Source organism: Trichoderma evansii (assembly GCF_050947405.1).
Source record: "Trichoderma evansii strain SZMC 28006 chromosome Unknown GGI43scaffold_15, whole genome shotgun sequence".
Lineage (NCBI taxonomy): Eukaryota > Fungi > Ascomycota > Sordariomycetes > Hypocreales > Hypocreaceae > Trichoderma > Trichoderma evansii.
In genome coordinates this window covers 511839-536216 of record NW_028145191.1, presented here as the reverse complement: position 1 = coordinate 536216, position 24378 = coordinate 511839, and the positions used below count along the sequence as shown (strand labels likewise).

At 47.5% G+C, this 24378-nt stretch overlaps 7 protein-coding genes across 7 annotated transcripts; 3 read left to right on the top strand and 4 right to left on the bottom strand.

The window, feature by feature from the left end:
• The first annotated feature begins 448 nt into the window (after nucleotides 1–448).
• On the top strand, nucleotides 449–1602 carry GGI43DRAFT_97540 (uncharacterized protein). The gene has a single exon (XM_083210608.1). It carries the CDS (start codon nucleotides 975–977, stop codon nucleotides 1515–1517), a length of 543 nt encoding a protein of 180 aa, XP_083058912.1. The 5' UTR covers nucleotides 449–974; the 3' UTR covers nucleotides 1518–1602.
• Nucleotides 1603–4400, bottom strand: GGI43DRAFT_97539 (uncharacterized protein). The gene is made up of 5 exons (XM_083210607.1): nucleotides 4027–4400; nucleotides 3400–3915; nucleotides 2621–3337; nucleotides 1917–2516; nucleotides 1603–1846 (listed from the first exon to the last, which is right to left on the bottom strand). The coding sequence occupies exons 1-5, from the start codon at nucleotides 4144–4146 to the stop codon at nucleotides 1688–1690; spliced, it is 2112 nt and encodes a 703-aa protein (XP_083058911.1). The 5' UTR covers nucleotides 4147–4400; the 3' UTR covers nucleotides 1603–1687.
• A 386-nt stretch (nucleotides 4401–4786) lies between these two features.
• Nucleotides 4787–6023, bottom strand: GGI43DRAFT_97574 (uncharacterized protein). Its single transcript, XM_083210609.1, has 2 exons — nucleotides 5797–6023; nucleotides 4787–5740 (listed from the first exon to the last, which is right to left on the bottom strand). Exon 2 carries the CDS (start codon nucleotides 5684–5686, stop codon nucleotides 5318–5320), a length of 369 nt encoding a protein of 122 aa, XP_083058910.1. The 5' UTR covers nucleotides 5687–5740; nucleotides 5797–6023; the 3' UTR covers nucleotides 4787–5317.
• Nucleotides 6024–6898: 875 nt separating this feature from the next.
• GGI43DRAFT_409439 (GNAT domain-containing protein) lies at nucleotides 6899–7750 on the bottom strand. Its single transcript, XM_083206508.1, has one exon. It carries the CDS (start codon nucleotides 7365–7367, stop codon nucleotides 7023–7025), a length of 345 nt encoding a protein of 114 aa, XP_083058909.1. The 5' UTR covers nucleotides 7368–7750; the 3' UTR covers nucleotides 6899–7022.
• A 740-nt stretch (nucleotides 7751–8490) lies between these two features.
• Nucleotides 8491–8910, top strand: GGI43DRAFT_409438 (uncharacterized protein; the record flags this gene model as incomplete). The annotated part of the gene is made up of 1 exon (XM_083206507.1): nucleotides 8491–8910. A coding segment is annotated over one exon (302 nt), but the record flags the coding sequence as incomplete, so codon positions are not given.
• A 965-nt stretch (nucleotides 8911–9875) lies between these two features.
• On the bottom strand, nucleotides 9876–21670 carry GGI43DRAFT_385449 (histone acetyltransferase TRA1; the record flags this gene model as incomplete). Its single annotated transcript, XM_083203654.1, has 5 exons — nucleotides 9876–10559; nucleotides 10623–19656; nucleotides 19708–21311; nucleotides 21366–21523; nucleotides 21616–21670. 5 exons carry the CDS (start codon nucleotides 21668–21670, stop codon nucleotides 9876–9878), a joined length of 11535 nt encoding a protein of 3844 aa, XP_083058907.1.
• Nucleotides 21671–22253: 583 nt separating this feature from the next.
• On the top strand, nucleotides 22254–23861 carry GGI43DRAFT_409432 (gamma-glutamylcyclotransferase family protein). Its single transcript, XM_083206506.1, has 5 exons — nucleotides 22254–22559; nucleotides 22611–22738; nucleotides 22802–22809; nucleotides 22868–23294; nucleotides 23352–23861. The coding sequence occupies exons 2-5, from the start codon at nucleotides 22708–22710 to the stop codon at nucleotides 23381–23383; spliced, it is 498 nt and encodes a 165-aa protein (XP_083058906.1). The 5' UTR covers nucleotides 22254–22559; nucleotides 22611–22707; the 3' UTR covers nucleotides 23384–23861.
• Nucleotides 23862–24378: the final 517 nt, after the last annotated feature.

The window sequence follows — 24378 nt, the reverse complement described above, 5'->3', positions numbered from 1 at the left end:
CGATTACATAAGTATTTTCTTTTGAGTGCGTGAAAGATCAAATCGAAATCGCTGTGTATATGGCTATGACGCTCAAATCAAATACTTATACAAGCGGTTGGAACGCAGTGCTGACTATGCTGCAGCACTGGGCTTTCTATCTCTACTGCGCGCCATAAGTTGATACGATCTTTTTATGTTTCAGCTTACATCAACAAGTCGCATAATATATGCTTACTCCATAGGCTATTAACTGTTCAATTACATGCAACTTTTGAGTCCAGAATACAAGCAGCAATGTCGAATCGATTGCCATATCAAGTAAGGTACATGGTAAGTTTTGCTTGGTGAGCTTATGAAATACGACTCGTACCTACCTAAAAATAGTACTTGCTCCGCTTAGATTCTAGGTCAGGTACATTAATCAGATATAGATCTGTATATGAAGGGAGAGATGAAGTGTATTTTCGTAATTGAGTGTCATAATGGGAAGCAGAAAACCGCAGTACAGTTTTTCTTAGACTTTACTTGACACGAAGGATTTAATGGCTTTTACGGAGTTCTAAGGTACCCGAATTGCGCGTATAGAGTACATGGCCTTGGGTGGGACGTTCCATGCAATCTGAGGTACCTCACATGTGGCGCTACCCCAGGCCTTGGTAAGCAGTTAAGCGAGTGCGAGATGGAATGAGGCTACCAATGAGACTCACCTGATTTGCGTCACAGAAGCGACTAAGTTTGAGGCCATGCAGGAAGCAATAGCTGGCTTCTATAAATTCTCTCAGCTGAGGTTTGGACGCTTTAGACTCTCATTACAAACTTTTGAGTATTATCTGTTGATTTCATGAACCTGCTTCATAACAACTTCCGATTCAGCCTCTTGAAGGACTTACAAGGCTCAAGCCATCGTCACGCCACCTGTAAAAAAGCAACAACTCAATAGTCATAAAGAGGGGGTAAAGAGTTGAAATCTTAACCTTTATAATTCAACACAAATGTCTCGCTATTTCCCACACACGCCCTACGCTGAAGACCAGCCTCTTTCTCATGTCATCCTCATCACTCACGTCCTCACTCGCGCCGTCACCACAGGCTCCATCATCGGCCTCGCCGCCACAGGCATCCGCCAATCCATCCCAAAATGGCGACATCCCGGGCCACTCCCCGAGAGACTTTTGCTTTCAGTCTCGCGAAACACAATCATCACCATGGCTCTTGTAGGCGGCATAGGCATCCCGGCGCGGATGTGGGGCCGAGAGCTCATTGAATGGCAAGATCGGAGCTGGAGGCTGCTGGAAAACCGAGGCCAGCTTGAGACGGACGATTGGACTTATGCTGGGATGGGCGCTGCATTACTGACAACTGGATTGATTAGAGCCAGAGGAGCTGGAGGGCCGGCTAAGTTGGGATACCATGGCGTGGTGGGAGCTACGGGTCTAGGCAGCGTGGCAGGGATGATTGGATATATGGCGTGGAGATATGGTATCAATGGAGGCAAGTTTGTTGAAAAGGATAAAAAGGGAGAGAAGCCCATTTGAATGCCAGTCAGAGAGGTGCGAGGGACGGGGAAACTATGGGAGTGAAGAACAGCGTGGTTTTGTAATAACAGAATTTGTAACAGTATCATATTAACTCGTAAGCTCATCTCAAAGCACTATGGGGTGCACATTAAATTCCAAAATCAGATATACCCTCTTAATCTATGCCTCTATAGTTTTGCCCGTGGTTCTTCCAGCTCTTCAATCTTCTGGTATTGGTAGAAATGATCCAGGCTCTGTGGATTTAATAGCGTTCCACTTGGCTTAATCGTCCTTCCTGAGATGATGCTCTTAACTGGCAACTCAACCTTTTTGCCATTAACAGTGACCTATATGATAGAAACAGCTTGCGTTAGCAATAATAGACAAGAGTATAAGATGAAGAGCATCATCACTTACCGGAATTTCTGGAATCTCAAACACATATTTGGGCACATGCCTCTTGGTCAATTCCTTCGCAATTGTCTCCTTGACTTTTATTACAAACTTCTTGTCCAACGCACGCCCTCCCCTCATTAGCAAAAATAGCACAACCCTCTCATCCATATCTTGCGGCCGCCTCTGTCCCACGCACAAACTCTCGGCAATCTCCTGCGGGAAGCATCTCTCCAGTACGGCATAGATATCTGCGCTGCCGAACCGCACGCCGCTGGGATTTAGCACGCCGTCAGATCGGCCCAGCAAGAATACCGCACCCGTCTTTGGGTGAACGGCGCAGAAATCGCCCTGGGCCCAGGCACCGGAATAGCGCTCAAAGTATGCGGCACGATATTTCGGTCCAGGAGCTGGACCGGGGCCGTCGTTCCAGAGATAGATTGGCATATTGGGGAAGGCTGCTGTGGCAACGAGATCGCCGGAACTACCTGGAGGAAGAGGAGTGCCTACACTGCCCTCGGGAAGATCGTGATCGTAAGTGGCGATGGGAACACCGAGACTGCCGTTCATACAGCCACCGACGTAGAGAGGGTCGAGTGGGTTTTCCTGGATAAAACAGCCGGCCTGTTTATTTGAGCATGATTATTAGTATATCTCAAGAAACCACTCTTGCCCGTACATACATATGCATATACATATAAGTAGCTGAGGAGGATATAAAGACTCACAATATCTGTTCCGCCCGAGATGTTGGCCAGCTGCACTTTTGCTGGAAACCCTGTATCATAAAACCACTCAAACAGCTGATCTGGACACACCATGCCAGTCGTCGTCACCGAGTTCAAACTCGACAAGTCGAACTCCTCCCTCGGTGCGATGCCGTTTTTCATGAGCTCGCCCATCCATCTCGGACTTATTCCCATCAGCGTCACCTTTTGCTCTTCAGCAATCCGCAGCAGCACCTTTGGGTCCGGTACCAGCGGGGATCCATCATAGGCAACACAGCGTGCGCCGTAAAACGTGAGGGCTATACTGGACTGGTACATGATCCAGCCAGTGGTGGTATACTGCAGACCTACTTCTGAGGGGCCAACATCACGGTGGATATGAATTTCCTTGGTTATGGAGAGAAGCAACGAGCCGGCGCCGTGGACGAGAGCCTTGGGCGTGCCTGTTGTACCGGAGGAATAGACGATGAGAGATGGATCCTGGAAACCGACACGAACTGGGGCTGGAGGCGGTTTATTGGCGCCGGCTTGGACAAAGTCTTCGAATCGCTCTGTCTTGGAAATGGCCTTTGTATCAAAGGGTTTGGCAAAGCGCTGGATAATGACAAATGACTGCAGCAGGTCGCATTCAGACATGCCGTCTATCATGCCTTGGATGTTGTTTCTCAGATCAATGGTTTTACCGTTGTACAAAGCGCCATCGTCAAAGAAGACAAACTGATGGATGGAGTTAGTTTTACCTCGCCACTCGTACTCTCATCTCGCGATATCTCACTCACCTTTGGATTCACCTGCACCGCCCTCTGCAGCAACCCGCCAACTCCCATATCCGTCGAGCTGCTACTGAATACGCCTCCCAGCCACGTCGTCGCCAGGTATACAACATATGTCCTCAGTGAATGTCCTCCAACAATCACTACACGGTCGCCCTTCTGCAACCCTCTCTCCTTCAGCGCTGCCGCCAGTACCTCAACCTCTTTGCGGAGTTCCCGCCATGTGACGTGTCGCACTTCTGTGTTTCCTTCTCGCACCTCTGTGAATGCGATTTTGTCATCTTCTTTATTCCGGGTGCTGCGTGCCTCAGTAGAGGGGGATGAAGTGTCTCGGCTATAGAGGGCGTTTTCGGCCCAATTGAGACGCACGCCTTCAAACCATCGAGGCAGCTCGGTGAGGGGAATAGACTCGTCGACCACGCGAGTGTATGTGCCTTCATGGATGAAGGGTTGGAATTCCCAAAGATGCTCGTAAAAGTCACTGCGGTGGTTACACGACCAGCTGTAGAGCTCTTTAAACGTCTAATTGTGTGACATTAGTCTCAAACACGAGCATATATGCCGTCGAGATGCTCAGCAAATCAAGCTGAGAAGCTCACAGGCAGTATGAGGTTGGCGCAAATATTTACTTACTTGCATATTTAAATTATGCTTCTTGTTTGCTTCCTGCATGAATCGCCACATGATGGTGCTCTTGGGATCCGAATGTTCCCATAGCTTCCGTGGCATTTTGTCGAAACTCGTGCTGGCCATTGTGCCCTCTTGTTGCAGTACTTATCCTTGATGTATACTATTGTGTATGGATAAAAATCATTACTTGAAACTCTCAACTCTATTAAGCCCTTTAAATATCCTGTTGAGAACCCAAAACTCTTGGTGGTTAAAATGCCGAGACAACTTGCTGTCTGCTTTCAACCCCAGATCTTGGGATCTTGCTCTATATAGTGTGTGGGATGGGCCGAGGCACATTGTCAGTTTCCATGGCTGGGCCTCCACTGCTTTTCGTGGAAACTCTTTCTCCTCACTTCCTCCCCCTGTCGTCGGTTATCTGCCTACGTGTGCACCATACTGTACTTAATAATGGCCCCTGCTCCCCATGATCCATTTAACCGAATCCCACCCGCCAATTGCGCCGACTGACAGCAAGCGTCTGCAAGGGAAAGACACCGCCGTCTTGCGCGCATCGGACTTTTTATCAAGCGCGAGATACTAGTGCTATAGACAAGACTTTCGGCCCATTACGGCCCTTGGCTAATTTGCAATGAGTGGTTGGAAATTGGAACCGCGGCACAAGAAGCGCTATTTAGGTTCTAATAGAGCGGGTAAGCATCTTATTCCCGCAGACAGTCTTGGCACAAGAGGGGCAGTTAACGACATTTAACGCTGGACAGTAGTGAAGATGGGGCCTAGTTAGTGCATCAGATGGCATGAAATCTGGGGTATCCAGATCCTAGCACTAATACCGATTGTCCCGATTTAGGAAAAAGGTCTCCAGAACGCTGATATTGGAAGCCGGACGCTGGGGCGGTATGAGCACATTCTGAGACAATACATTTACTTAACTTGTGCCTGGACCCAATGGATCTCAATTATATTTATTTCTTATCTTATTGTAAAATACCAACCAGCATTCCTGATCACTGAGGGCACCATTCAGCGCCGTAGTGGCATTACCAAGCACCTTGGAGCACTTAGATTTACCACACCGTTTCCTGTGTGTTACTATGGAAAAGATGCTGAAGAGACTCACCATAGACTGGGAGAAGAAGAGGAAAAAGAAAGTAGGAAGGAAAATACTTTAAAAAACTAACTCTGCAACAAACAGTAAATGCAGAAACAAATACCTAAATAGCTAGTAAAACTCACGATGCCAGTATCCTAAACCGACTTAGTCCAATGAAATCTGACGCACACTCAAGTTTATCTAACACCACTCAGAGCCCTCCACGACAACGTCACTCAAGATCAGTTCATCGTCGAAATCACTCTTCCACATATGATTCTTCTCTATTTTGAGCAATTTGTAGGCAACCAGAGTGTCCTCGGCCGTCATCAATAGCATTTCTGAACTGGAGCTCGGCTCCCGATCAGTGTAAGTAATAGGAGGGGCTATATCTTGTCTAAACCGAATCTCAGTTGTCTTTACTACCGCTTCTCGGAACATAATTCTGCCTTTTGCAAATTTTAGCCCAGTTATCATATAAACTGGGTTTTCACGGCTCCAGAGTCCTGGCAGTGCCCGTATAGGCGCATCCATAAATTGATCGATTGTTGGATTCGCCAATCGGGCCATGATCTCTCTTAGTCTAGGACTATCGCCGAATTGCTTCGTTACGAGGACTTCCGCCTCAAGTTGGTACCTAGTGAACTCCTCTGAACTCACGGATATCGCTGACATCCCACTGGAAAAATGTTCCCAGCAGCGTCTCAAAAGAGAAGGAGTAGCTTGGTCTGCAATCCACAGAAAGAAGCGATTGGGTTGAATAGTCTCACTTACTGGAGGGTAGAAAGCATCCAGTATCGAATTGTCGGGGGCAGTAAGCACTTGGTTAGGTTTGAAAGGATCGGCTATTATAGCCCCTAGCCGAATGTTCTCCGACGCCCTACGACGCAAATCAGGGGGAAAGGGCATCCATGTAAGTTTATGGTCCATGACTAGTATATTTACTAATCTAGATAAGATGATAGAGGACAGGATGAAGGGACAGATGAGAGGATAGAAGACGGGACGGGGGGATAATTGAGAGGTGAGATGATAGACGAGTGGATGATGGGCTGAATTACCTGCAGAGAGAGAGTCGACGCAGATATTTGCTCATAATGCTATCGAGAGCAAAAGAATGCAAAAGGGAGAGCCCGAGTTCTTGTACTCTTGGATTTAGCCTCGTTGCTGCCTTGCCATGAGAGCATAGTGCAAGAATATAGGACGAACAGCCATAGCATACATCTTTAGTACAAAAGAACAAAGATGGAAGGTAATGAGAGAGACTTGAACTATCCAAATGTTGTTTAACGTTCTCCCCGTCTATCGCTCGTTCAAACTGGTTTACACGCTCCTCAATTGTTCCAAGATTGTGTCTGGAACGCCTGCAGGGCAAACAAGACGCTCAAATAAACATGAGAGCTAAAGGAAGCTGTTGAAAGAACAAAGATGCACGTAACGATGCACAGGATTTGGGACAAGGGACAAAGCGACATCAAGACTGTCATAGATAATTATGTAGGTTCAATCTTTGTAAACAAGATATGAAGCGATGAATTACAAACAGTATGAAATACCTGAATGAGTAACGGCTATTATACAGCCTAGTGAGGCAGCTGTTGAAAGAACCGAAATGCATGCGAAATGCACGTTACTTGGGACAAAGAATAAGGTGACATTGGTTGGTCACCGCAGTGAAACGGACAATAGACACATAAAAAAGCTGTGATATATGAGATGTAAATAATAAATCGCAGATAGTACTAACAACTCAAGATAATATTAATAAATGTATTGTTCTGCGTAATATTGCACAGTTACCATGCCCCCCAGGGGAAACTTTCGTGTTCACCATACCATTCCTGATATCCAAACATTACTAAATATCCACACTGAATATAAGGCATTCTGATAGACGATGGCCTCACTACTTCGAGACCAAGTGAAGCCTCAGCCATTCTTCCCTCGTTATTGCGTATTCAACTTCACCCTCCTCTGTCCCAGGAATAGGGTCGTCGAACTCAACATAAAAAGTACGCACATGCCGCACCCCACAAGTCTTTTTGGTCGCTCTTGATGCCTCATTCACAGCCATCGTCTGTCCAACAACCTCCATCAATCCCAGCTCTTCAAATCCATACCTCAACAACTCGCGAGTCATTTCTTTAGCATATCCCTGGAGCCAAAAGCGAGGTGAGATCTGGTATCCCAGCTCAGCCTTTGATGCATGAAATTCCCCGCCGTTGGATTGTATGGGCGAGAGAGCCCCCATCCGATAAATGTCTCGCCCAAGTAACCAGCCCAGTAGCCTAGACCTGGGACATGCTTGCACGCTGAGAGGCGCTCTTGATGGTCTTGGACGGCTTCTTCTTGAGTTAGCGGGCGACCGCTGTGAACATAATTCATGACTTGAGGGTCCGAATCGAGGTCTATGATATCGTTTCGGTTGTGCTCTGCGAGGGGGCAGAGGGAGAGCCGAGCGGTTTGCATTGTTGGTAGAGCCATGTCACGATATTCTTAGTCTTAGTCAATATAGTCTGTTTCTTTTGAAACCTATACTAGTTAATCCTGGTATAAAGTAGCGCGTCTTATATACCGGCTGGTCCAAAGTTAGCTTGAAATCTCCAACTTATGGACAGCACCTTTTGACCACAGTGCTTTTCCTTGTCAGAGGCCGAAATGAGTGTCTGATAGCCATATGCAGGGTCGGCGCTGACGCCCCGCCAGGGCGGCACGTCGGACAGGCTCGGTGGACCTAAGGACGGAAGTTGATTCTGTTCACAAGAGAGGCAAGACAAAGGCGATGCCTTGTGGAGAAAAAGCGGTTTAGAATGTTAAATTGTACTCTGTTCTATGGTCAAGTAGCAAACCTATTACAAAAGTCCCAAGTTGAGTTGAGTAAGCCACATCAAGCATAAATGACTAAACAATCGTACTTCATCTTTTATCCACGCCCTTATCCATTTATGTAATTATATAACCCTACGAGGAATTCTAGATCAAGTCATAGGGATTAGTAGTCTCGTTTAGCGCAGGAGCTGCTTGAATCGAACCCCAATGCTCTGCAATACAGCCTCCCTCATATCTAAAGACGTCCACCACAGAGTCATATCTCGCGGTGCCAAATCCCTCTAGCTTCCAATGAACCCACCCAATTCCATTATCGAATCCCTGATGACGAACCGTTACGTTCCCGTTAGGGAAGTTTGCTCCCAGGAAGGCGATCGTTGCGGCCCAGCTCCAACTGGGACTGTAATCGCAAAAGCCAAGGCTGAAGATGTCGGCGCGCAAGGCTGCCAGGCGGCCATCGCGACTAGCCTGGTCGAGGTTTGAGATATACTGTTGTTAATAGTGCTTGCATTTTACTAACTTTAATTCACTAATATAGACTGGCATCATGATGTCTGCCAATTACAAGGTTCCCAAATCTTTAAAATATTACCATGACCGCGTTGACTCCGACCACGACCGTATAGGTCTCTTCCAACAGCGTGCTTATATCTACAAAGACATCAAATGTGACATGGATGCCAGTTGCTCTGCCGGTCAGTTCTTTAGCGAAATGAAGGAAGTAAACGGCTGGCAATCCATGAATATTGGCACGCTATGCCAGAAGATTCAGCGTGCTGCTAGTCCAGGCCACTATGCTAAGCAAGTCAACCTCGCAACCAGTATTTGCAATGCTGGTGGCTTGTAAATAACCACGGATGGAAAACTCTCATATGAGCCTGATTTCAAGCTATGATTAGTTGAAAGCCATGCAAGTGAAGAAATTATAGCCGTACAATCAATTCACAGAAATGAGGAAATCGTACTCAAACAGGAATAATATATATAATGTTCATTTAAAATATTTAAATACATATTATAAAACAGTTTGTTTTAGAGATAATTCCCTGTAGCGGCATTACCTATGCCATTAAATATACAGCCCTTTTACCTCATATAGACGGCTTCAGCCCGACTGCGAGGAGAGAGAGAACCACCCAAAGGAGGGGAGAAAGAATCTGATCATCTACGAATCTGACTCTTTCTCACTCACATCTTTGATATGGTCTCTTCATGAGATCTATAAAGACGGAGAAGAAATTGGTCATATCACTTCCAAGGCCCGCTATTAGTTGATAAAGCACCATTTGCTAACCGATATTACCAATTACCATCCAGTCCAACAATATGACGTCTCTATCACCTACATAGCTATGAATATTTAGAGATTCAGGCTTATCCAATAGCATCATTCACATCACCTAGTCTTTACAACGCCATAGGCAAGAGGCAGTGCTAAGACAGCAGCAGTAACGTTCACTTCACTCCAATATCATCAAAACAATTAAACAAAGAGTAATATCAGTATTAAGACTTTTTGCAATTTACCAATTCTATGCTCTCTCTGAATCCATAAAAAACCGATTCAACGTACCCGCATCCCTCATTAGCAAAATCTAGCTTTGTCGTGAATACATGTACCCTGAGCACGCTTTCTCGTCCTCCTAATTTTTATTATAAAAAAACATGAGCAAGAAGAAAAAATTAAGAAAAAGAAAGAAAAAAACACTCGAGCCTCTCCTTCCCTGCCCAACGCCTTGCTGAATGGAATAATACCAAAATTGCAACTCCTCCCTTTACACATTTCCTCCCTCCTCATCCCTCTCCCAAAGTCTGTTCCTTCTAGTCCTAAAAGACGAAAAGAAAATAGAAGTAAAATAGCACATTATTTTTTTCTTTTTTTTTTTTTTTTTTTTTTTTTAAATAACAGAGATCCATTTGCTGTATGAGATTACAGGTATGGCATCCATAAAGCGTCGCACTGCGCCAGATTCATCGGGTTTACAGCCTTAGCGATCGCATCGATGACTGTCTGGTTTGCAGGCAAGTTGCCCGATGGGTTGTGCGCCAAGCTGATGGCTCGCTTCACAATAGAATCGCTGTTGAGTTGAACCGAGTCACGGAGTTGGTTCTCGCTAATGCCGCTCCTATGACTGTTCATCAGCCAGAACATCATTTCGTCCCTGACAAATAGAGTCAGTGCGTGCTCAAGCTCATGCTCCGGTTCCGTCAAGCACCGTGCAATCGCCATGACTGAGCAGGCAAAGATTCCTTCCATAGCCAGAGGCCCCATAAGCGTCTGCAAGTTCGGCGTGAGGCGGAATGGCACCGGCTCTGGGTTGTGGAAGAACGGCTTGGACGCACTCATAAATGACATGAGTTCCGAGCCCCAGATGTTGCCAGAGCCACGCGCAATGTTCATCTTGGCTGGGTATCGGTTGTGCATGTATAAGATGTAGGTCATGAACGTCAATGCCGACAGTTGGTACGAAAACTGTCTTCGGAATAGCCAGAATTCGGCAAATTGCGGGAAGGCCTGCTGGAAATATTCCAATGCCACAGTTGATGGCACCCACTTCTCTTGAATTGCGTTGAACACTTCCAAGCGCGCGGTAGGCGTCAGTTCGGGTTTCGACTGGTAATAGCTCATGTTAGTTATCATCTTCGCTGGACACTCTCCCATCTGGGGATAGCTTACCTGTCCTCCCTTGGATTCAAGAACCCCTCGGAGCTTCTCCAGTGTGAACAAGACTGGTTCATCTTTAGACATGCCCATGCGTCGGCAATGATCCTCGTAAACGCCATGCAATGTAATATATGACGTATCCTCTTGCACAATTCTTATGTGTGGCGCCAAGGGAACCATCAGTGGTAGAGTGAACTGCAAGTCTCGTCGTCGGCTCTCCTTCTTGCGGCTTAAAGTTTGGTTGAGATGTCTAAAGAGCTGCAAGATCTTCTCTTCTCGTCGGCAATGTCTAGCAGCGGGGTGCTGGACAGCCCATGAGTGAATACTGCCATCGTGACCACGCATTTTGAGCCTTCGGTACGACGCATTAACGGATCGTATCAAATCAACATTAGGCAAGAATCGTTCTATGCGGATAAAGTCTTGATTCTTATCCTTGTGCTGCAGGTACTGCCCGGGAATCTCAACTTCGTCAAACTTTTGATACCGGAATTCGCTCAAGTGAGGAGAAAACGCTTCCAGAGGGGTGTGGACAATTCTGCGGTCCAGCTTCTCTTCAAACTTTGTTCGCCAGCGCCTCAATTTGTGGATATACTCGTACATGGTAGGCTTCACCTCAACGAAATCGGCTTCAAACGACTTCTTTATGTGGTTTGGCAAGATTGTTTCAGCAAAGCGCGTGATATTAGTCTCCGTTGCTGAGGGGAGCTTAACACTCTTGGCAAACGAAGACGGTGTCCTGCTAACATATGTAAGGGCATCGTTAAGCAGCGCTACAATGAGACGGTATGCATCCTCGTCTGGTGGACATTTGAAGTGCTTTTGGATCTGATCCACCATAGTCTCCATTGACAAGGCCAGCAGGGGGAATGCTGTCTTGAGAACAGACATAATCTCTTCAGTCAACTCCCATGGTGGTCTCTTCTGATTTTGGGCCGCTGGTTGGGCTTGCGCCGGAGCCTGAGGCTGCGTTTGCTCTTGGCCTGCCTGTGCGCCGTTTGCGGGTGCAGGTGTCGCCGATGCTGTACCATTAGCATCGCCATTTTCAGTCTTGACTTGAGTTGCATCGCCTGTGATGGCTGTACCCGGTCTTGATGCAATTCCCTCAGCCTTTGGTGGCTCTTGCTTTGTCTGCACAGGAGAAGTGCCAGCTTTACCATTAGCACCAGTAACAGACTGAGCTCGAAGTCGGGCCTTTTCTTTGGCTTCTTGAGTTTTCTTGATGGCCATCATATCTTCCCTGTTTGTCCTGAGTTGGAAGTAGAGAGCCTGTGGGTACGACTTTGCGATTCCGAGGAGGATCTGGTACACTCTTGGCGCCTCCTTATATCCAAGACCAGTCAACAGCTGTGGAATGAATGTGATCCAGTACCATGTGGGAGTCTCTCCCTTGAAATCATCAAATCCTGCAGCAATAGAGCCCTTGGTATCGTCTAGACTCAGTAGCCAAAGAATTCTAGCAAGGAGCTTCCGTGACTTTGCGTTCTTGTAACTGCTGGCTGCTTGCAGGTAGGACGTTAATGCCTGTCTTGCTGCGTTCAAATCCGCCGGGTCTTCCTTGAATCTTCGATCATTGAAGTAGCCCCACTCGGCCCAGGCCTTTGCTGCTCCAATGTCAAAATACAAAGCTGTGCCGTAAGCCGCATCAGCTTCCTCTTTGTGTTTGAGCTTCTCGAGGAACATGCCCTTCAACGTGTAAAATTCGGCCTTCTGCTGAGGATTGAAGTAATTCAGGTTTGTATTGTTTATAACATCCAATCCGCTGTTCAACTCTTCAGGATTTTCGTAGTGGCATCTAGCTTGTTCACGGAGTTTCAAGAAGGCTTCTTGAATTTCAATGTTTGGAAGGGTGTAGATACGGCTGAGTTGGTTAATGCACACTTCTGGCAAGCTGTGCTTCCGAGCTACGTGAGCAAACCTGTTGATTATCCAGGCTGTCTCATGGAAGCCACGGTAAGCAAAGGAAGCACCACCAGCATTTTGCTGGCCTTGCTGTGGAAGCAGCTGGAGATAAGTCTGGTTGATGAGGTTGAAAATGTGTTGTCTCCAGGTGACCAAGTCTTGCCAAGCAGTTATATCGTCCCAAACATTGGGGAGGCGATCCCGCCAAGCTCCAAGCAGCAGCTTCAGCTCTCCGGACTTAACATCGAGATTCGTTGCGTTGGTATTGGCTAAGCTCTGGCAGATGACACTAGCATCGTGCAGCTCGACCAATTGTTGGAAACTTTGAAGCAAGGGGATATGGGCATTGGTCAATCGGACAGGAAGCTGGTGCCATTTTCTAATAGACAGTTGAATCGCCTCATCGCAGACGCGGGCAAAATCATTTGCCGGTTCTTGCTGGTTGTGGAACTTGAGCAGAGACATGAATGCTTGGAAGAAAGCTCGTCGTGGGGTGGGAGCATCCATGACTCCTTTGATAATATTGTCTAGAGCTTCACGGTGCTGCTCATCCTGCCACATATCCGTGTTGCGCCAGGCGCATTCGAGCAGCAAGTCTTGGAAATTTTCGTGCTTAGCAAAATCTTGAAGGATTTCCCATTGCTGCAACTTTTGAGCACAAAGAACCCAGTGGTCTTCCCAAATCATATACTCGGCTTGAGAAAACGGAATCACGCCAGTTCTTGCCTTAATCTGTGCTGCCTCATAAAGTTTCTGTGCCTTGTCCCACATTCCATTCTGTTCATAGGAAAGGCCAGCGTTTGTCTCCACAAATTGAGAACGACGACGCCAAGTCCCATAGAAAAGGTCATCTTCTTGTAGAGAGGAATAGAGATCAACAAGCGCATCGAGGTTGCTCTCACGAACAGTAGCTGAGTCACCGCCCGGTTTGATGGCCGCATTCTCAAGCTGTACTAGAGCTGTATACCAAGCATCATACGTCTTTGCCTCAAACTTCAAGACATGCGGAGGAAGCCTACACTCGGGCCAAGTCTTTGCTGCTCCTTCGATCAAAGACTGGACGACATTGGGTCGCTTGTCGATTTGGCGACTGTGATAGTCCTTCGTCAATAGCGAAACCATACCACGTTGAAGCTCAGGCCTCTCATCACGCAAAGTCGCAGACCAGTAGATTGGGAATGCGACGATCCAAAGCTGATGGGCAAGCTGGTTGTCGATGTGCTGTAGTTGTGTTAACGGTTCGATGATATCGCGGACCTTTACATCGCCAATTTCCGCCATGAACCGTCGATGATTAGCCATGAGAGCATCGAATTTTTCATCCTCCATCATGTTTAGCTCCCTAGTGTTATCCTTGGGATAGACGCTGGCAAGCTGGGACGCGCTGATTACTTTAAAGTCATCGGCATGGAGCTGTATGTTTGTGTTCATCTCCACGGCTCCCAGCAAGAGGTGATTGGCTTGGGCAAGCCAGTAAGAGTCAGCGAGAGTGTCCCAGTTTTGCGATGTCAACACGTATGAGAGTCGAACGCTAGCTGTTTTAGACAAGCTCTTGTCGAAAATAGCCATAAACCGATTTCGCATTTCTGCATCCACCGCTCTCGTTCCGATGAGAAAGGCGTGCTCCATACGCACAGTCAGCTCTGTCCGGGTTATCTTGGGGTCTTCGTAGATCCGAATCACCAACTCCAGGAACTTGGATAGCATTGTCGGATCCTGTCTGTGCTCAAAGGAGAGCATCTTATGAAGAACAGCTGTCTTTTCCTTCAAGGTCGGCCAAGTACCTTCAGACCTAAAGACCCAGCCTTCTACCATACCAAGGATCTCTGTGCAGAGCTCGATGTGCATAGATTTCTCCACAAGGGTTGCCAAAACGCTCAAAAATGGGCGCCGATTATCACCCAGAGTCTCCATTCGTAATGCCACGACCTGGATCTCCTTGATCATCAATTTTGTTTGCATCTCAAGCTCATACGCAGAGAGTTCTCCGGTATTACCGTTCGCTTCTTGACTTCGTTGGACTCCTGTTGCTTGGCTTGCCAAGGCACTATAATGCTGCACATGCTCTCGTGCGTGTTTGCTTTGCATGGCCTTCATGAGGGAAGGAATGTGCTGATCAATAATCGCAGGCTTTCGATTACCCAGTGACCATAAGATATTAACGCCTGAGACGTAAAGGTTGCTATTCATCTGTTCCGTCGCTATCTGGGAGAGGTAGGCAACGATTTCAGACGTTTGAACCTCCGACTCGCCTTCTGCATCCGCATCTTCCATGGGCGTATCTTCAGGTACAGCGTCAAGGACACGCCTGATGGTGGACTTCAGTTCTCGCCCATCATCGTACTCCTTGCTGGAGAGGTGCAGGCAATCCTGAATCTCCGGATTTTCAGACTTCAGGCACTTCTCCAGAACCTTTTGGATGGGCGCGATACTTCTTTGTATCCACTCATCCGACTTGAAGTTTAGAATAATGCGGACAACCTGCAGCGTGTTGATGATATTGGTAAGGAATTTTTCGTCATATTTTTCCTTGTCTGAAGGATCAGCATTGAGAACTGTCTGGGTCTTCTCGTGTGCGAGGATAACATCGGTGACATTCGGGAATAGGTCGAGATCCAGGTCTCCCCAGCATTGAGGCTGCACGAGATTGTAGAGGAGGGCCATGGCTTTCTTGCAAAGCTCTGTCATGGGAGCAGATACTGGAAGAGCACTGGTTGGAGGTCCACGAGGTTTGGCAGAAGGCAGTTGATACCTCTCATTAAGCTGTGCAATAAATTCCACCAAATATTTAACCATCTTTAGGCGGAATAGAGGCGGAATTTGATATTCTGGACGATCTACTGCAGCCGTCTGCCTCGCCGACGATGGCGACGTAATTGGCTGGTCGCTATCCAGCTTCCGTTTTCTCGAAGTTGGTGATTCGGAAAGGGATCTTGATGATAAGAGGGGCGATTTCTTACCCTCAATCCGCCATTGCTCCCAGGTCCAAATGAGCCACATCATATTCAGGGCCAGTTTCTTGCTTTCATGAGAAGGGTTCGGTGGTGCAGCAACCTTTCTAAGAGATGTGATGATAAGAACGGCGTATTTGTCCCTAGCCTCGTAGAAAAGCTCGGGATGTCGCACGAGAAAGTTGAAGATACTCGTCATCTGCTGCATATTTTGACCCTCGTCGGCCAATACGCGGCGCGGCGCCACAGCCCATTGTGTGCTCCGTTCATTTGGACCCGTACCACAGCGTTTAGGAAGAACTGGAGCAATGAGCTCAAGGGCTTGGGTGACTAAAGCCCGGCCTTCATTAGAGTTGGTCTTCAACAGAGACATATACACCTGGCTAACGATTTTTTGAGGCGTTTCGTAGTGGGCAATAAAGTATCCTATCACTACATATGCCGCATGTTTGTTGATGACATCGTCCAAGCGAATAAATGTCCAACCAAACTTAATGATATCTTTTCGCGCCTCCTGGAGTGTCGTGTGGTAGTATTTGACTAGCATTGCGGATAGCTGTAGTACTTCGAATCGGATGTGATCGATTCCTGGTTGTGCCGAGTCGTCAAGCGTCATCTCAGGGTGTACTTTCCAAATCTTGGCGCTCACAGCATCGATTATTGATCGATCCATCAGCCTCTGAGTCCGATTTTGTTCTGGCTGGTTCCAGTGTCGCATAACATCTGTGGCAACAATCGGATTAACGATGTAATGGAGTAGGAAATATTTCGTCTTGTTTGAGGCAGTCTTTCCGGAGTAGGCGTCAAGACAACGAAGGAACGTCGATTTCCAAAATTCTAGGGAATCACTGCCGATAATCTTCTCGTAGATGAATGAGAAAAGCGGTTGTGTAGAGCGGAGCTCCTCCGTAGCAACGGACTCTATTAAATTGAACAAGGCATCCAGGTCTTTTGGTGATCTCTCTAGCGATTTGACCAGAATATTCATAAGCTGCTCGGCCGCTTGGTATCCAGGCAAGCGAAGAGCCGCTGGGAGCGAGTAGCCACGAATGTTAGCTTCGAGATCTTTTCCAATAGTCTTCAGCCAAGCCAGGTGCTCCTTCTTATCCATCCAACCACTGGAAGCAGAGAACCGTCCGATGGAATGCAGAATGTGGATTGTGTTGACAATAGCAATGTATTTCTTGTCGTTGTTCAGAGCGGCAATCTCGTTGCATTTTCCAAGCAAGCCTTCTAAATTTTCCACAGCCGTCTCTCTCAGTGGCGTGCTATCTGGATGAAGAAGGACCTGTGCCAGAAGTCGTCCATATTTCAAGTCATCTAGCTTGCCAAGTAAATATGCCCAAATTTCCTTGGGGTATCTGTTTAGGTATAGGAACATTGGCAGCCTGAATGGGCTCTGATGAGTTCGTCGAAGTCGCTCCTCAAGGCCAAGGAAGCAGTCGATAAGCCGATCTTTAAAGGCCTCCGCTGGCGAAGGCAGAAGATGGAAGATGTTGAGAATAGCGGTTATGACCTTCATTTGAGGATGCTGTTCAAAAAATGTAAAGGAAATTTGCTGCCATGCATTGGGCTCAACTATAGACTCGATCTGATCTAGCAAACGGGCTCCAATCTCTACTTTGAAGTAGCTGGTAAGAAGCTTCAGCAGTCTTGACAGATTATCGAGCCCGTGCGTATTAAGCCTTTTGGGATCCGATAGACTCTGTAGAACAGGGCGTAAACCGCTTTGGAGCAGATCTTTCGGCAGGCGTCTATCAACAGCCAGCACCGACTTCAGGGCGTCGTTTGCCGCTGCAATCGTAGGCTTCGACTCGGAATAGAGGCACTTGAAGAAAACAGAAAGTATTTTGCCCTTGGTTGGGTTGTTCGCAAACTCGTCAAACGTCATTGCAGTGGAAAGAAGCTTGATGCAGGAAACGCGGAGGTTGACGATGTGCTCATGCGTTCTGAACTCGGCAGGTTTGTTGGCCAAGGACTCGTCGTTGGCATCAGCCAATGCGAGTGACTCCATCAGCAGACGGTTGAGATTCTCATCAAAAGTAACCCAGTCGTTCTTCAGACTCATATGGTAGGTCATAGCATTGATATATCCGATCTGGATGGGGAAGGGGAGAGCACGAAGGGGCTTGGCGTATATGGGCTGGAGAAATCTGTCCTTGTATGGCTCGACAAGTTCCCACACCTCACAACCAGCGGCTTTCGCAATAAGTTCTAGCGAGTTTTTGGCAGTCTCGCGGACAAACTTGTTCATATGAGAAAGCTCATTATTGAATTGCATGCAGATTTGGGCCAGGCGAGGTTGCTTAACCTGTGGTTGGCCTGGTTGCTGCTGGACTGGCAGGGCATCCGCTTTCTTGATGTCCTTGGTGATTCGCCGAAGCAAAACCTCAAGGCTAGTATGGGCAAGACACCTCGTCTTCTCAGGGAGATCCAGGGGCATGTCTTTGATGACATACATGAGAGCACGAATGAATTCGGTTTGTTTTGATGCGACCCAAGCATCTCCAAGGTCAAGCTCCGTCAGCAAGAAATTGATACCAAGGCTTCCTCCTGTCTTTGTAAACCATTCCTCCTCATAGCAGCTATGACAGAATGTGTTACTTAGGTGGTTGAACAACTGAAGTCGGCCAACATTGACGTCTGAGCCGAAAATGAGGGCTGTGCAGCTGTAGAGCTCTCGGATCGCCTGTTGCGCTGCTTCGCGAACATCGGGGTGGTCAGATGCCAGGGATTCCACAATGGCGTCTGATAGGACACGAGTATCGATCGTCAATGGGCCTTCGCCTGCTTTGGGATCAAAGGGGCTATAGTTCCGCTTCAGGTCGATCAAGGATCGCCCAACTTCGATGAGGACGAAATGTCGGCAAACGTCAAGGAGAAAGCCGTTGGACTCCTGTTTGACATCCGGTATTGACTGCGAAAACATGACTGCCTTGAGCAATTTCTTGGTTATTTTATCCTCTTCATCCTTTTTGGGAATAGACTTTTCACGACTTGAAATTTCAAACGGCGCGAAATTGATATCCATGTTGCGATTCAAAAAATCTTGTGCCTGGAGCCTAACAATCTTTGGGAAATCATCAGGCAGTTGATCAAAGCCGATACGCAGTTTCAGCTGAGCCTTGATGAAATGAATAGCCTGTTTCTTGTAGTAATCATCATACTGTCGATTTTGGCTATTCTTATTGTTTCTGGGCACATCCATCAGCTTTTGAATAGCAAAATCGATACCAAGTTCGGCCGGGAACGCTCTGTCTTTCTTGGAACCAATAAGCCGTAAGTCAAAGCTCGAGGGATCGTCTGCATAGCTAGTATACGCAAGAGGAACAGCGCCCGTCATGAATTTGCGGTTTCTGCCTCCGAGCTTTCCCAGAATCCGCATGGTTGTATGCGCATGGAAATGGCTATAAGGATGCGGCTTCAAATGGTCGAATAAGGCGGTCATGAGCTCGTCAATTACTGGTGCCATGATTGGATCGAGGTAGTCGGCTGTGAGATTGTCGACACAGAGCTCCAACGTACGAAGTCCTTGCCCAACAAGGTCAGTACCGGCCCGAAGAGCAACAACCAACGGACGCATGAGAAAGCTCAAGTGCGGTAGCAAGTGGCTAAGTCGAGCTGGCACCGTAAGACACAGCTCAACATATAGATCTCGCTCTGAAGGCTTCCGCGCGGCCATGAGAAGGTTATTGAGAACATCCAGTAGCATTTCAAGCAAAGGTAGAATTTGCTTGTAGAGCTGCTCGAATTTACCGCCGCCAATGCTCCTAAAAAGGGACCGCAGAAGAAGAAAGTAGTTCATAGGCTCCTCTGCTTTTGTCGACAGCTCTATCGATTTTGTCACAATGTTGACGACATGAGGTAACAAAACTTGTTCGTTTTGTGTGGCAAACAAGGTCACAGCCATAAAGGCCAGCTTGAAGAGCCGTAGCAAGATGGAGGATTTCTTGACGTCTGCTGAGCCAACTTCGTCGATTCGCTCCATAAGAAATTGCAAAAGCATACCGCAAAAGCTCGGCGACGTCGCTTCACTCGCAAGGAAGAACTGGGGTATGTGCAACAGGGCTGTGTGCTCAAAGATCATATCATAGAGATGGGGGATCTCCTGCTGGAACACTTCGTGAAAGGTAGCCGGGTCGATACAATGGAAAACTGTAGCGAATGTCTCTAGCAGATCTTTCTCTTCCTTGCTGCTCGAGACCATATAGAAATTAGCCATATACTCAACAGGTGAGACATACTGATTCTCTGTTGCTGGTTTTTCGATTTCGTAGTATCTGAAGACATATGCACCCTCCCGAAACAATTTAACGATTACATTAACTTCCTCTGCCGTAAAGCCATAAGCGACTTCTTGCCAGTGTGGCGGTGCGTTTTGGGGGTCAATGGGGGTGCCGATGTTACAGGTTCTTAGTTGGTAGAATGTGTTCTTCAACCCATTCATCAAATTTCTGAACAGGAACTTGTTGTCTCCGACTGGGTCAGCTCCTCGATCCCGGGGGTTCGAAATCTTGATGGGTACCGCAGAGAAGATATCGGTCTCGTCCCAATCGGGGGGTGTCTCTTTATCAGCAAGATATGATTCAGGCGCGCCAGCCTCAGCCTGTTGGTGGTATAGCTTGGAAAGCTTAACAGCGTTCGGGTACTGTCGATTCATGGCAGCAAATTTGTCACCAATGGCATTGAGGATCATCATAAGGTAGTGTCTTGCGTCCACCTTATTAGGAAGTTTCGCAATGCATTCAGCCATGTTCAGAAGAAGTTTCGCACTCATGGTCTGGAAGCTGGTTCCGGGGAAGTTATCTTGAAGATTCCTAGTATATACTTCCACAGTTTTGCGAATCTGCTCTGGAGTCAATGAGTCGCGGACATGGTGAATCAGGTCAGCCAACATGCTGTATGCCAGCGGCCTCATCGTCTCATAAACAGTCAACCCATCTCCAGTTAATGTGCGTTCGTCCAAAAGCGCATCGATTTTGGGGAGAAAAATCTTTCGAAAATTATAGTTGATGATATGTCTAATAGCAATGAGAAGTTCCTTTCGCGTACCCGACTTCTCTCGCGGGCAGTCTTTGAGCAGTCGAATCACTATGTCGGGCAATAAGTGAAGAAAGTCTTTCAGCTGTGAAGCGTACTGGCGGAGGAGGTAGGCCAGGAAGCTCATAGTCTTGATCTGAGCCGTGATGAAATCGCCAAAAGCGGCCCGATTCTTGATACCCGCACTCACTCCTGTGTGTATATCGCCCCTGGCAGCAGCATCTTCGTGGGCCTGTTTCTGAGCGCTTGCCTGAAGAGAGAGGAAGCCCTTGATAAGCGGAACGAATTTAGGGACGTTAACCTGGACTGTGCTGCGGTATATCTGGAAAATCGAAACAACGATGATGGGACACTCGGAAAGGACTTTGAAGGACTGCATTCCCTTAAGAAGCGGTCGGTTCTGTTGCTGGGGATCGGCACCCAGCTCCGGCACTGAAGCTGCAGGAGAGCCTGGTCGAGGAGACTGGAAGTTAGCGTGTGTGCTGCCCGGTGTTGACGGTGCACCGGGCTGGGGGTTCGGAGCGAGAGACGCATTATCTAATTGTTCCTTGACAACTTTTTCCATCTGATCGAAGAGCTCCTGGATCAACGAGAGGAAAGGCTGGACCTTGTTCTGCAAAACTTGATGTTGGTGGCGCATAATATCAGATGTGATCTTGACGCACAGCGTGGCATTGTCTTCGTTGTCGATGCGAACCAGCTGCATAAGTAAATCGACAATCTCATCGGCGTATGGTCTAAACGGTTCGGTGGGGGACATGGCGGTTGGCAGCCGGTGTAGCACCTCTAGGATGCAATTCCGGAGTTTCTATCCTCTCTATCAGTAACCAAAAATTCCAAACGTATTCTGCAAACTCATTACCTGCTCCGGAGAACTGCTTTGGAAGATGCATGGCCCGCGTAAGATGTTTATGAATATGGGCATCAACCGTTTCAAAAAGGGTTCGTAGATGGGGCCATTGGTGTAAGCGTCCAGGCTGTCGCGCAAGGTGGTCGCCGCTTCCACCTTCAGCCGAGCATCTATTCATCAACAGGAGGTTAGCAGCGGTACCCATCACAGCACCATGCGACGACGAAGAGGGGACGAAGAGCGAGTACTGAGGCCGTCGTACCTAATTCCGGGGTGCTAAGTCGCTTCACGACATCGTCAATAGTTGTTCCGGACATGGCTGCATTATCGGCGTCCGCGAGACGCAGCTCTGCCTTCCATCCGAGGAAGGGATGGTGAGGCGATGCCTAAACCGAGAAATCGCAGCAAGGCTGAGGACAAGTATGGGACGAAACGCGCCGCGAAAAGGCTGACAAAGATGGTGTTTGGTGGAGTAATGCAGCGAATTAAGATATATAATCTCTCCAAGGATCTTGTCTGCGAATTAATTCGGATCGATGCGACGCTAGTTGTTCTGAAAGCTCGGATGGGAAGTGTTGGCGGATAAAAGTATGGAATCCTTGCGGCCCGCAGCCTTGGAGGTTCGAGTCTACTGAATGTGACGCCTCGTGAAATTTCCGGTGTTGAACGAAACTGGGCAGCGCGGTCACCAAAACCAATTGCGCTAGGCGGTGCATTAACGATGTTCCGCGCACTAGCGATGCATACTCCCCCAGCTTTGGGGTGAGTGTAGAGGGCGTCTAGGCCGCCTTTGAGCGCTCTTATCTTATCGATAGCGTCCTCTAATCGGTGTACAGAGTACTGAGTACAGAATACAGAGCAATACTGAATAACTGAATCAGTACTCCGTAGATTACTAGAACCATATATCCCGGCATCCCAGCTTCTTGTAGGTGGCATCTGCTATCTATATGTGAAATTCCATACATTTTCTATCATAAATGCCACATAAACGTGACCGCTGGTGACTGTTTCTTGGTGCTGATACTCTGTTTGCGCCAATATCGTCAACTAAGAGAAGGCGCTTAACCCCCACTAGAGATACACTTGGCGGGGAAGCTTCGTAATATTGCCGAGGAGATAGCAAAGAGAATCGGCAATTTCATATAAAGCGAAGCAGTATCATCGTGATTCTCTCTTGGCTTTTATCCTCCAACCCAACTCTGAGTATATATCGACTTTTCGCTTAGAAATTCGGCACTGTCTGATTCATATCAGTTGAAGTTACTGTTGCTGGCTCAACCCTCTTCCAAGCTTATAGCCTAACCTAGACTCCCAACCACGACAGAAACAACAGAAGGACGACGCAAGCAACATGAGTGGTGAAAACAAAGCTTTCTTCTATGGTAAATTCTCATCTTAAACCTTGACATGTTCCAGACTAACTCTACGTGTTCTTTAATGCCCAGGGACACTGGTGAGATTCTCGCATAGGACTCAGAGAACCGACTCACCAGAGATACTGACTTTCGCAGATGGCCCCCGAAGTGTTCTTTAGCGTCTGCTATGGCGATAGACAGCCGCCACAGGTGATCCAAGACCTTCACACCTTCACGCCTGCTATCCTAGACGGTTACTGTCGCCACAGAGTTCAGTCTGAGGACTACCCAGCCATCGTTGCCGAGGAAGGCCACTGCGTGCGGGGCATGTATGCGACTGGACTGACAGAGGCCAATTTGCAAAAGCTGGATATCTTTGAAGGAAATGAGTATGAACGGATTGACGCCAAGGTTAGGTTGCTGAAGAAGGAGGGTGACAAGGAAGTGGATGGAGAGGTGAAGGAGGCGTCCGTTTATGTGTTCCTGAATCCTGACGCGCTGGAGAAGCGCGAATGGGATTTTGAAGATTTCCGCCAAAACAAAATGAAACTGTGGACGCGAGGAGACTGGGTATTTCCCGATGGTAATATCTAAGCTCTTGTGTGCATGCGAGAAGTATACGCTGATTTTTCACCTTTAGATAATCGGACGGCGAATGTAGTCGGCGCTTAATCGTCGAATGCTGGGGCGACACGTACAATGCATGTGACAAGTTTCAGTAGCTAAATAGATTTGTGCATGCTAGTATGAATTATGTATATTTGGAATAATTGATAACGGATGATGAGACATATAAACGCGCTATCGTAATGCATATCAGGCAAGACAATACAAGACGATAGACGTCAGACTTCATCCATTCTCGCAGCAAAGCATGCGCCTTCTAGAAAAGTTGCGCACCGTGATAGAGTGACATTCGCTCTGCGCAACACACCCAGAACGGGTAGTATATGTGGGCACGGAATACTATAAAACCAGGATACTGGTCTTCATCCAGACCATGGTTGACAAACAGTTAGCGGAACTAACAATTCGGGCTTTCTTTTCTTCTAGAAGTGGCTGCGACTAACAGTACGTATGATTGAGCAGTCTCCACACTCGACGACATGTTCGCATCACATGTAATTATATAGAGAGTGTGAAATTTAGAGCAGTGGATTCCTAATATTACTTAAATATATGCTTATTGCCGCATAGAAAAGTGTCTAGGGGTAATCGAAGACTATATGGTCCTTGTGGCGACGCAATTTGCGAGAAGCGAACACTATCGACAAATCGAGAAGGTCAAAACATCAGGACAAATTTTAGGTGAATTTCGGATCGATTCCGAAGTAAATTGCCTGTAACACTGCTAGTGCAACGGAGCAATTGAAGCTTAAAGTAAATTAAACAGGGTTCAGTGTGAGAAAAGTGTCCAAAGCGTCGCTCAAGATCGCGATTTCAGCTGCCAGTTGTTTTACATTTCGGAGGGCTGCCGAGCTTGAAGCGAATATCCGCGCAGAACTGGAGAACAATGCGATGAATCTACAGTATGTCCACGCTAGGATTCTGCCAAGGACAATTATTTTCTCTCATATGCGAAAGACTCCACAGTAACAAAACAAGGACGTGATGCACTTCAAGCTGAAGAGAGGCGCCAAGCCCAGGGGTGTCTGGCATTGAGAGAA

Coding starts and splice junctions, on each gene's coding strand:
- GGI43DRAFT_97540 (XM_083210608.1), top strand. CDS start 975: ATGTCTCGCTATTTCCCACACACGCCCTACGCTGAAGACCAGCCTCTT.
- GGI43DRAFT_97539 (XM_083210607.1), bottom strand. CDS start 4,146: ATGGCCAGCACGAGTTTCGACAAAATGCCACGGAAGCTATGGGAACAT. Junction 3,916..4,026: donor AGCATAATTTAAATATGCAA/GTAAGTAAATAT, acceptor TCACACAATTAG/ACGTTTAAAGAGCTCTACAG. Junction 1,847..1,916: donor TTGAGATTCCAGAAATTCCG/GTAAGTGATGAT, acceptor TCTATCATATAG/GTCACTGTTAATGGCAAAAA.
- GGI43DRAFT_97574 (XM_083210609.1), bottom strand. CDS start 5,686: ATGGCCCGATTGGCGAATCCAACAATCGATCAATTTATGGATGCGCCT.
- GGI43DRAFT_409439 (XM_083206508.1), bottom strand. CDS start 7,367: ATGGGGGCTCTCTCGCCCATACAATCCAACGGCGGGGAATTTCATGCA.
- GGI43DRAFT_409432 (XM_083206506.1), top strand. CDS start 22,708: ATGAGTGGTGAAAACAAAGCTTTCTTCTATG. Junction 23,295..23,351: donor AGACTGGGTATTTCCCGATG/GTAATATCTAAG, acceptor TTTCACCTTTAG/ATAATCGGACGGCGAATGTA.